This window comes from Cervus elaphus, chromosome 5 (genome assembly GCF_910594005.1).
Source record: "Cervus elaphus chromosome 5, mCerEla1.1, whole genome shotgun sequence".
Classification (NCBI taxonomy): domain Eukaryota; kingdom Metazoa; phylum Chordata; class Mammalia; order Artiodactyla; family Cervidae; genus Cervus; species Cervus elaphus.
In genome coordinates, this window is record NC_057819.1 from 82663502 (window position 1) to 82675655 (window position 12154).

Below are 12154 nucleotides of genomic sequence, written 5' to 3' on the forward strand. Positions count from 1 at the left end.
ATCCAACATTTGTAGTTACATTTTTTCTACCTCTTTGGTTTGATGCTTGTTAGGTATTGTAAGTTCCATGAAAGCAGAGAAGACTGTCTCTTATTTGCTGATAAATCTTAGTGTGGAACACAGTGCCCTGAGATACTGACTCATCCTTTCAATTGTTTAACATTTTTTGAGCATCTACTCTCTGGCAACTCTTGTATTAGGTCCATAGTGTATAAATATTCATAAGATGATTCTTGTTCTCTTATTTGTGATTTCTTAAGAAATCACACACTCTTAAGCAAGAGAAGGGGTGAATCCATTTAAATACAAATCACACTAAGGTTATGACTCTGTTTCTAACCTTACTCTTGGTTTTATTAGGACACAGTGCTTCAAGATTTATTTCTACTAAAATCTTTAAGAATATTCTGTCAGAGGTTTTGCTTTTCTTCTGGTGGTCAAAATATGTCAGTAAGCCTGTTGATAAGGAAGACTGACAAATAGATTGACTCAGTAAAGTCTTCTGAAAGCAGGTAGAGGGTAGTGACAATGCTCTCCAGTATTTCCACAGATAGGTAAAAGTCTATTCATTTCAGGATGTGAGCCTTTACCTGGTTTTTTGAAACCAAATATACTTCCATTATGTTAAATTGAATAAAGTAAAACTGTTTTTGGTCAGCGGCGTTCTGAGAGACTTACAATCTAGTCAGTTATCCTGTTCTTTTTCCCTCAGGGGAAAGTTGGGGACACGCTGCTACAATACGGCTTATCTTTCATTGGGACCAAAAGCAAAGGTCAGTATAGAAACAGGTTAGTAATTCTAAATATTGGGTAAATTATAGTGAACAGTTATCAGTTCCTTAGAGTGAGATGAGATCTACAGTGCCCCATGAACTAAAGCTTCTGTTGCCTTCATCACCTAAAACAGGCATAAAAACATGTTCTTATACTGCACAGTTAGCTACATAGGAAGTTCTTTGGAATATTTAAATGATGGGGTGCACCTGAAATGAGTAGGTGGCCAAAGAATACCACCTTCTAAAGCTCTTTGAAATCAAGTACCATTTATTAACCATGCAGAGGGAGGTGAGTACTCTGTGTTCCTGGAGTGGATTGAAAGAAGAGTAAAATCAGGACAAAAGGAAAACTTTTGAGGTTAGCTTTAGGACTTTAATTTATGTGGAAAATAGGATGGTTTTTCTTCGTTTCTTAATATGTTTCTTGTATGAAATTGTGTCTATTTTTGTTTTCTTTTATATTTCCCTACCCTACTTTTGTTATTCAGTTACTTACTTGCCTTTCACAAGTATTGTTCTTAAAAATAAAACTATGGCAGCATGAAACCTTTGTGTTTGTTTTTAAAGCTACTAAGCAAGTGAACAAACCACTTTTCATTTTCTTCAAAATAGGCATTTGAAAGCTATGGAGTCTAGAAATGTCAGATTTATGCCAGCCTCTCTGCTTTGAAATTAATTGGCATAACCAAGAGAACTTGGTTTGGGAATGCTCCAATAAAATGAGTAAATTGAGACAGCATGTGAATAAAGAAAAAAAGGATTGCTTTAACACATACTGGGTTTGGTCAGATATAGTATTTCTTTATCTGCATTTCTTCATTCTTGTACAAAGTGAAAAAAATCAAGCCTGACCAAGTTAGGTCTTACTGACCCCGAGCCCATAGCAGAACTGATTACATTTCTGTACATCTTTTGTAACTAGTTCATGCAGTTTGTGTTTCTTTTAAAGATGGCATTTCCAAAGAGTTCAGGTAACTTTTCCCCCCCATAATACATAGTGCTTTACCATCAACTCCCATCCCCCCAATTCTATAAATAAGTCATTGTATACTGAATTCACAAAAGCAGTTCTTTTCTCAGCAACAAACCCTATTGTAAAGATTTGGCAACAGTTCTCCAGATGAGAGTCTTTTGAACGTATTGTTTATATTTTTCCAGATTGAGGTTTTCTGTAAAGTACATCTCACTATTTAAATGTTTTTAGAAACTCCCCCTGAGCAAGTGTACTATAGTGGTCTTCTTCTACTATTCTAGTATTAAATACTCAATAACAGAATACATCTAAGAAGCAAGAAAAATAGGAGTAAAGAAAGATGCTTCTTTCATCTTTTTCTTTGTTTCTTTCATCTGTTTATGCACTCATCACAAGGAGAAGTTTCCCTTTGTCAAATCCTAGAAGTTAGCATTGGTTGGAAAAATGATGCTTACTTTCTTCAGAGTTAACCATTTTATGACTTCAGCCTCTTACTAATCCTTCCCAAGAAATTACTGGTGTGGAACACTGACATTGAATAGATAGATTTAGGGGAAATCTACTGCTCTATGAATGTTTTTCCTGTATCTCATACTATTTTAATGAGTGCTTGTTTGTGCTAGGTATTTAATTGTGCATCTTATATACAGCATTGCAAATAACCCATTCAATAACTCTTTTTAACCAAATTTAACTATAGTGGATATACAATTTTATATGTTACAGGTATACAATATAATGATTCAAAAATTTTAGAGGTTATGCTCCATTTAAAGTTATTATAAAATATTGGCTATATTTGTTGTATTGTACAGTATATCCTTGTAGCTTATTTTATACATGATAGTTTGTACTTCTTAGTCCCCTACTCCTATACTGCCGTTCTCCCCCTCCCCACTGGTATCCATTCATTTGTTCTCTATGTCTATGAGTCCTTCAGTAACTCTTTGAAGGCTCTACACCTATTATCATTAACAGTGAGAAGATCAAGGCACAGGAAGATTAAAACATAGTAAATAGCAACTACCATTTTTTGAATATTAACTGTTCTTTATTGTGCTAAGTGCTCTGTGTGTGTATACATAAAATTTCATTTTATTTTACAAAGAACTCTATGACATAGGTACAGTAGCCACATTTTATAGCTGGCTTTATAAAAGTCCATTCCTTTTCTCCTATAATTGCTGTTTATTGAAAGTAATTATATTACTGCATTGATGGCTAGTGAATCTGAAGGTATATCTTATCCTCCTTTTAAGGTAAAAACCTTTTATGCTAAACTGCTTTTTCCCCTAGGCTGTGGATATATGATAAGTATTAATGCATACTTTGTTATAATCAGAAGAAGTTGACTTCATTTAATAAAATCAACAGTTTTATTCTTCATTGTTTGAAATTAGATATCTTTTAAGTTATTAAAGTTGCATGAAATCTTGTATGCATTTTAAAATATAGTGTGTCTTGAAAGGATGGAAATAGAAATTCATGCTGGGGGAAAATAGTTTATCAAAATGAACACTTCTAGCCTGAGCAGAAAAATGAAAACCTTGACTTGCCAGATTTATATTGAGATTGAACTTCAGTGTCCCATATCATGTCCCAGTCCCTGTGCTTCACTAGAATTTTTACCCTTTGACTAGTAACAGAATAACATTTCAACAGTTATTAAAAGAAATACTTTAGTCTCTGTCCTGTATATTGTGTGGGTTTTCCTCCAATTTGCATATTCATGATAATATGAGGCCAAGATTGTTCAGAATTATACCAGTCTTTGCCAAGAAGATCTGGTGGTAGAGTGGAGTAATATATCAACACCTCCACACAGTGTTTCACATATGTGTCTCAGCTTTAGAGCACAAATTGTGCTTCTGTCTTGTTTCTTCCTGACCTAAACTATGTAGTTCAGCCATATGTTAAGCTTCATCTCAGCTGGGGCCATGAGCCAAGTGATTCTTCAGTTTAGTTTGTTGTTTTAAAAGATATCTTGAGATGCAGACATGAAATACAAAATTTTGTTTTTACCTAGAAATTTGAGGAAGATTTTTCCACCTGAATACATAATGTCCATTTGACTTTAGGATTCTTAATAAACTTGTAAATACTTCTTAAAAGCTTATTTCCTTTTTAATAATTTTCTCAGGAAAGTCGGATGTATTGGGTACCTTTTTGGACATATGGTGATATGAGGTGATTTAGATACTCATTTTTCAGAAGGTTAGCTAATTTTTGTTTTATTGGATGAAAATGTGTGATTTTTTAATTTTAAGGAGGTGCCTCTATTTTTCCTGTTTGATTTTGCATTAAAGATAGACAGTCAACCTTAAAGTATTGTAAAAGTTGATGATTTCACTCCCTAATACAACTATTCTTATGTTACATATTACTTTGCAGTTATTTTATTTATGCATACAGTTGCAATAACAAAGATGACATTTTGAATTCTTCTGTTTTCATCCTGAAAGAACAAATTTAAAAGCTAGTGAGTGGATGATGGTCTCTGATTACTTCTTTTTTTAATTATGCCTGAGTAGCAGGGCAGTTTCAAAACTGAGAGAGTAACAGATCATAAACAAAAATGGCCTTCTTAAATTATCTTTGCAAACAAATCAACGTTATATGTAAACAAATAATCTTTTAAGAGAGTCTATGATTTTTCTCTTAGAATCTTCATTGTGTACAGTTGTATCCATTTTTAAAAATTGTGTTAAAATATTCATAGCATAAAATTTACCATTTTAACCATGTAAGTGTACAATTCAGTGGCATGAAGTACATTCATATTATTGTACAATTATCACCACCGTCCATCTCCAGAATTTTTTCATCTTTCCATACTGAAACTTCATGCCTATTAAATAGTAACTACCCATTCTCCACTCACATCAGCCTCTGGCAGCCACCATACTACCTTCTGTCTCTGTGAATTTGACTAATCTGCTGCTGCTGCTAAGTCGCTTCAGTCATGTCCGACTCTGTGTGACCCCATAGACGGCAGCCCACCAGGTTCCCCCGTCCCTGGGATTCTCCTGGCAAGAACACTGGCGTGGGCTGCCATTTCTAGGCACTCATTAATATAAGTGGAAGCATACAATATTGTTCCTATTGTGACTGGCTTTATTTGACTTAGTGTAATGCCTTCAAGGTTCATTGCAGCAAATGTTAGAATTTCTTTCTTTTTTAAGACTAATATTCCATGGTATGTATATACCACATTTTGTCTATCCAGTCATCTGTCAGACACATGAGCTGTAGATTCTACCTTTAGCTTTTGTGAATAAGTTATATCAGTTCTAAAGTAATTTTTAAAAAGCACTTTAAAAGTTTTTGCTTGTAAAGTTGACCTGTGAACAGGAATTTGAATTGCATGGGTCCACTTATAGATGTATTTTTTTTAAATAAATATAGTCTCTGTATTTTCATTTTGGTGGTGGTGGTTTAGTCACTAAGTTACATCCGACTCCTGTGACCCCATGGATTGTAGCCTGCCAGGCTCCTCGGTCCATAGGATTCTCCAGGCAGGAATACTGGAGTGGGTTGCCATTTCCTTCTCCAGGGGATCTTCCTGACCCAGGGATCGAACCTGAGTCTCCTGCTTTGCAGTCCAATTCTTTAGCAGCTGGAGCTATGAGGGAAGCCAGTGAGATCACAATATGTGGAATTAAAAGAACTGGGGTTGAGTCCTAAATCTGTCTCAACTTCCTGCTCTTGGATAACTCAATCAATTCCTTTGTTTTTGAAGCAGAGTATTTGGATTTTGGGGGTTTCCTAGGTGGCACTAGTGGTAAAGAATCCTCCTGCCAAAGCAGGAAACATAAGAGACTCCTGTTTGATCCCTGGGTTGGGAAGATTCTCTAGAGGTGGGCATGGCAACCTACTCTAGTATTCTTCCCTGGAGAATCCCATGGACAGAGAAGCCTGGCAGGCTATGGTCCATAGGGTCGCAAAGAGTTGGACACCACTGAAGCAACTTAGCATGCATGCACATTCAGGTTTTTGATTGCAGAGGGATTGGTATGTATTGTTCAAGGGTCAGCTATATTTGTTGCTGTTATGGTATTTGAGCATAGTTAATAAGAACCTAGATGTTCATCAGCAGACGAATGGATAAGGAAGCTGTGGTACATATACACCATGGAATATTACTCAGCCATTAAAAAGAATTCATTTGAATCAGTTCTAATGAGATGGATGAAACTGGAGCCCATTATACAGAGTGAAGTAAGCCAGAAAGATAAAGACCAATACAGTATACTAACGCATATATATGGAATTTAGAAAGATGGTAATGATAACCCTATATGCAAAACAGAAAAAGAGACACAGATATACAGAACAGACTTTTGGACTCTGTGGGAGAAGGCGAGGGTGGGATGTTTCAAGAGAACAGCATCGAAACGTATATTATCAAGGGTGAAACAGATCACCAGCCCAGGTTGGATGCATGAGACAAGTGCTCGGGGCTGGTGCACTGGGAAGACCCAGAGGGATGGGGTGGGGAGGGAGGTGGGAGGGGGGATCGGGATGGGGAATACATGTAAATCCATGGCTGATTCATGTCAATGTATGGCAAAAACCACTACAATATTGTGAAGTAATTAGCCTCCAACTAATAAAAATAAATGGAAAAAAAATAAACTTAGAGAAAAAAAAATGTTTAGAATTTTATTTCTCAACTACTTTGAGCTTTCGGTTTTAGAGTACACAATAAAATTGTACCTAAACAGACCTTGTCCTGTTCTGACAATGATTTTTCTGAACATACTCATTTTGAAAGAATGTGTTTTCCTAGATTGTTTATATTAGTATAATGAGAATGTGTTCCTTAGTTATATACCAAGAAATTGTCTTAATGCTTCTCATACATAAAAAATACACAATTACCATAGAAAGTTTGAAAGACATAGATAATCAAACAAAAATATAACCTTTACCTTGTAATAGCAACTTAACTTTGTGGTTGTAGTCTTCTAGTAATTTTTCTATATAAAATATGTATGCAAGCTTACTCATAAATGTGGGATCATACAGCATAACTTAGACTTTGTATATTGTTAATATTTTCCCATCTCATTAACTATTTTCTTCCACCTTATTTTAAGTGTAAATAGTATCTTGTCATGCATGAAATGATTTATTTGAATTAGCCATTGTCTTTTTAGGTTGTTTTAAAATTTCAGTTATGCAAACAATTCTACTGTTATTATATGTAATAGTTATTACTTGCTATATATATAGTTGTTTTAAGGAAGTGTTTTTTATATTTATTTGCTTTGTGTGTTCTTAGACAACAAAATAATATAATTATAATGAAAAACTATAAATTATGAACTCAGTCATCTGAACTAATTAATTAAGATCATGTGTTTGTGTATATTTATTTTTCCTCTAAGCAGGTTGGTGACATTGTACAAATCACCAAGCCAGAAGGAATCTACAGTACCATTTCAGATCACAGTCAGTATTACTTGATTAAAGTGGGATTTTGGTGTTAGTGGGCAGTAATTATTTGAAGAAAGCATTTACAAATTGCTTCTGTTAACTTCTGTAGGCAGTGAACATATTTGAGGACAGATTTTGATGTTTAGAACATTATCCCCAAAATAGTAGTATATATAAAGAATACTCTAGAATACAATTGAACTGAAATTTATTCTTAAGAACAGAGGAAATACTTATTTGTAGGGTAGTGTGTTCCATGTCCTGGGTAATGTCAAGATATTAAAGATTTTTTTTCAGCCGTGCCTTGTGGCATGTGGGATACTTTCTTTCACTTCTTCTAGTAAAGCCACCATAAAGTTTGTTAGGATTGACCTTTAGAGATTATTTTTATAATTCACTATTATTTCTCCATATGTGTATGTATAAGTAAATACATAAGAGATTCTAGATAAAAATAGTATAGTCCTGGCTTGGACACTCGTCTTTGAGGTTTATCCTCTTCATTCACAGTGGTTGATAACTTCTATCCCAAGAATAAAGTAGCTGTCTTATTTCTTTAAAGTATTTGGAAGACCAGTTGTTATTTTAGATGTTCTTAAAGCATACTTGTATACTTTTTCGTCTTGCAGCCTCAGGGATTTAGAGATGCTGTTGTTGCTACTGCATATTTATTGCAAACAGAAGGTTCATTGAATTCCCGGAAGCGATCGCGGGACTCAGAGGAAGAACAGGAATCCAAAGACTAGGCTCAAAGTATACATATGTATTGATGCCTATGAGAGATGGAATGTTTACAAGTAGTAGACTCTTACTTTAGAGTATGAACACACTATGGTGTGAATGAATTAGGTCTATATGTTAAGTGAATGGTGAATGAACAAATCAGGTCTGTATTAAGTGAAACTACTTAACAAATATGATTCTCTGAAAGAGTTCTTCTAAATTAGCAGTGTTCTATAGTTATGTGTGACCCTGTTTTCATTTTAATAACATTGAGTAGAGATATTACAGGTATTGTGTTTTGCAAATGTGGAAAGCTGATCTCATGTGGCTAATCTGAATTTAATATTCAGACTTTTTTTCCCTCATTTCTTTGCCAGTTGCCTAGACATTTCTAAAAAGAAAAGATTTTTTTTCACATTCCCATTGTGCTCTCCTCTTTAAATGTAGCTTTGATGACTCTTAAAAATGACCTATTTCTATTTTAAAGAAAAGCCAGCACCATGAGTCAGCATACTATTACATTCAGTTGATGGGTAGGATACAAACTTTAGATGACCACTCTGATTTTAGTGACCTCAATCCTAAAATTGAAGTCATTGGTTCATTTTTTAATGTTATTTTATAATGTTAAAGGAAATACTTAGAAGTTGTTATCCCATCTAGAATATTGACTGGAACGTACATCTTCCAGAATATTCAGGTTGATAAGCTCACAGTCATTTATTTCTGTATTTTTGAAACATGATGTGATCCAGCTCTAGGTGTATTGACATTTTCCTTTGAATAATCTTAACACTGCTTGAATAAATTAAAAATCTGAATTCTTGAGTGGTTTCAAAGTCTAAAAATGTTTTGGTACCTGGTTTGTCTTAGTACCTCTTAATTCATTTACAAGATTTACTTTGACTCCTGGAGAAGAAAATTATTTAAGTGATTGAATATTATATAATGTGCCAACCATATTTTCCAGATTTTAGTGACAGTTGGTATTTCCTGTCCCAGACTGAACACTAAATTCATAAAATTTTTAACATGTAGTTATTCTGTAATTGATTATACACAGTCTTAACTATAGTTTTGCAAAGACTTTTTAAAAAGCAAAAGAAGGCTCTGCTCGCCATTATACCTGGACATAAATCAGGACTGTCCCAGGAAAATCAGGTTTACGGGCGTCCTAATTATCCAAGACTAATTTCAATTGATTACTTTAGGATAACCAAGTAGCTATCTTATTTTTGAGGGCTTTAAGGCATATGTTTTTATTATAATTAATGCAGTCCTTGTCAAAATTGACTTGTCATTTTATATTCTGTCTACTCCAATCATAACATCAGGAGAGTAAGGGGGTTGTTAAATGATAAATATCAGTGTTACCAGTCATCAGATACTGTAAGAGCTCATTTTCTAAAGCTTATAACACTGTACTTTAAAAGAACTGTAAGACTCTGAATATAGACAAAGCCAAGTGTATTTCTTTTGTTTGCAACTTTTAAAATAAAATTTACATATCATAGTTTTTCAAAATTGTTGCTATTGCTGAAAAGACATTTATTTTTCTAGTTATGAACTCAGTCTGCTTGGGCTGAAATAACAAAATACCATTGAATTACACAACAGAATTTTCTCATGGTTTTTCACAACGTCCTAGCATGGTCTGGTTCTGGTGAGGGCGGTCTCCCTTGCTTGCAGACAGCTGCCTTCTTACAGTGTGCTCACAAAGATTTTCCTAGGTGGATGTCTGTGGAAAAAGATCATTCTCTCTTCCCTGTCTTATATGGCCACCAATCTTATGAGAAATCCACTCTTATAACCTCATTTAACATTAATTACCTCCTAAAAGCCCTGTCCTCAAATAGATTGGAGGTAGGGCTTCAGCATATGAATTTTGAGAGGACACAGTCAGTCCATAGCATTCTGCCCCTGGTCCCCCCAGATTTATGTCTTTCTCACACAAAACACATGCATGTCATCCCAGCAGCCCCAACTCATTCCAGCATCAACTCTAAAGTACAAAGTCTCATTAACATATCCTCTTGGGACTTCCCTGGTGGTCCAGTGGTTAAGAACCTGTCTTCCAATGCAGTATATGTGGGTTCAATCCCTGGTTGGGGAAATAAAGTACCACATGCCATGGGGTAGGTAAGCCCCTGTTTCACAACTAAGACTCAAGATAGCTAAATAAATAAATATTTTAAAAGATATCATCTAAATTAAAAAAAAATAAAAGATATCATCTAAATTAGACATATGTGAGATTCCAAGTACAATTTTAAAAATTTATTTATTTGGCTGCATTGGGTCTTAGTTGTGGCACATGGTATCTTCACTGCAGCGCATGAACTCTCTAGTTGTGGTGTGCAAGCTCAGTAGCTCTGCAGCATGTAGGATCGTAGTTCCCTGACCAGGGGTTGACCCCTGTTTCCTGCACTGCAAGGCAGATTCTTAATCACTGGACCACCAGGGGAGTCCCCAGGTATAATTCTTTAAGAGGCAAAATTCTTCTCTGGCTGTGAACATGTGAAACCTGACACGTGTTTCCAAAATACAGTGACAGGACAATAATAGAATAGACGTTCTAAAGGGAGAAATCAGGAGGAAAAACAGTGATGGGTCCCAAGGAAGTCCAAAGCCTAGCAGGGTAAATTCCATTAGATCTTAAGGGTTGACATTAATCCTTTTTGGTTTGATACTCTGCCTTCCAGCCCTACTGTCATGGCAGTATCACCCCACAGCTCTGTGTGGGGGTTTTGCCCCTGAACTCTGGCCAGAGGCCATCTGACCTGTTGAAAATGAGGCACTAGTCTTGATGACCTCTGAATGGCCCTCACGTTTAGTTTTCCTTCTTCTTAAAGAATACCTGATGTTTGCAGCAAAACAGCTCTCAAATTCTGTCAAATCCAAGAAGTCAGCCTTCCTTCATTTTGTCCTGTCTCTGCCCCTGACAGTTCAAACTGGCAATGATTCTGCTCTTATAATCCCATAAGCTTTTTATGGAGTGATGGTCCAGCCACACCCCTGATATCCTCTTCAGAACATGTTGTACAATTTTTTGCAATATGGATAGGCTGAGAATTTTCCAAATCTTTAGATTCTGGTTCCTTTTTGCTTATCAATTTCGTCTTCAATTCATGTATCTCATTTTGCATTTTACTATTAAGTAAGGAACCAAGCCACTCCTTCAGTACTTTGCTTGGATTCCCCAGCTAAACAGCCAGTTTCATTACCTGAAATTTCTAAATTCCATAAAGCCTGTGTCCTACCATGTTATAACAAGGGTCATCTTTTCTCCAGTTCCTGATAACACATTCCTCATTTCCGTGTGAAATCTTACCAGAATCACCTTTAATATCCATATTTCTAGCTTGCCACCTCCAAACTCTTCCAGCCTCCATTACTGTCCCAAAGCTTCTTGCCCATTTTAGGTATTCCTTAAAGCTATGCTCTGCTTCTCAATACTAAAATCTGTAGTGATAGTTTGTGCTGCCATGGCAAAATCCCATTGATTGGGTGGCTTCAAACGAGTTTATTTTCTCACAGTTCTAGAGGCTAGAAGTCCCAGATCATGGTGCTTGTATTGTTTCTGATGTGGTGAGAGATATCTTCCACGGCCTCTACTCACTATGTTCTCACGTGATGGTCAGACGTTGAGAGCACAAGTGAGCAAGCTTTCAGTTGTCCTTGTAAGGGTGCCAATCCTATCATGAAGAACCTGCTCTTATGACCTCTTGTGTGTGCATGCTAAGTTGCTTCAGTCATGTCTGACTCTTTGCAACCCTATGGACTGTAGCCTGCCAGGTTCCTCTGTCCGTGGGATACTCCAGGCAAGAATACTGGAGTGGGTTGACATGGCCTCCTCCAGGGGATCTTCCTGACCCTCGAACCCGTTTCTCTTACATCTCCTGCATTGGCAGGTGGGTTCCTTATCACTAGTGCCACCTGGGAAGCCCCAACCAGGTCTCCTGCATTGCAGGCAGATTCTTTATTGAATGAGCCACCAGGGAAGACCCCTTATGACCTCAGTTCAGTTCAGTTGCTCAGTCATGCCTTGACTCTTTGCAACCCTGTGGACTGCATCATGCCAGGCTTCCCTGTCCACCACCAACTCCCAGAGTTTACCCAAACTGATGTTCATCGAGTCGGTGATGCCATCCAACCATCTTATCCTCTGTTGTCCCCTTCTCCTCCTGCCTTCAATCTTTGCCAGCATCAGGGTCTTTTCCAGTGAGTCAGTTCTTCACATCAG

General features: G+C 36.3%; 1 protein-coding gene across 1 annotated transcript in view; it reads left to right on the forward strand.

Annotated features, from left to right (window-relative positions):
* The window catches only part of RAD51C (RAD51 paralog C), a 29038-nt gene extending 19603 nt beyond the window's left edge, over positions 1-9435 (forward strand). Inside the window, exons 8-10 of the mRNA XM_043900760.1 lie at positions 713-773; positions 7143-7203; positions 7818-9435. Of these exons, the coding sequence (XP_043756695.1) occupies positions 713-773; positions 7143-7203; positions 7818-7934 (239 nt within the window). The 3' untranslated portion in view covers positions 7935-9435. The remainder of the gene's footprint in view (positions 1-712; positions 774-7142; positions 7204-7817) is intronic.
* Positions 9436-12154: the final 2719 nt, after the last annotated feature.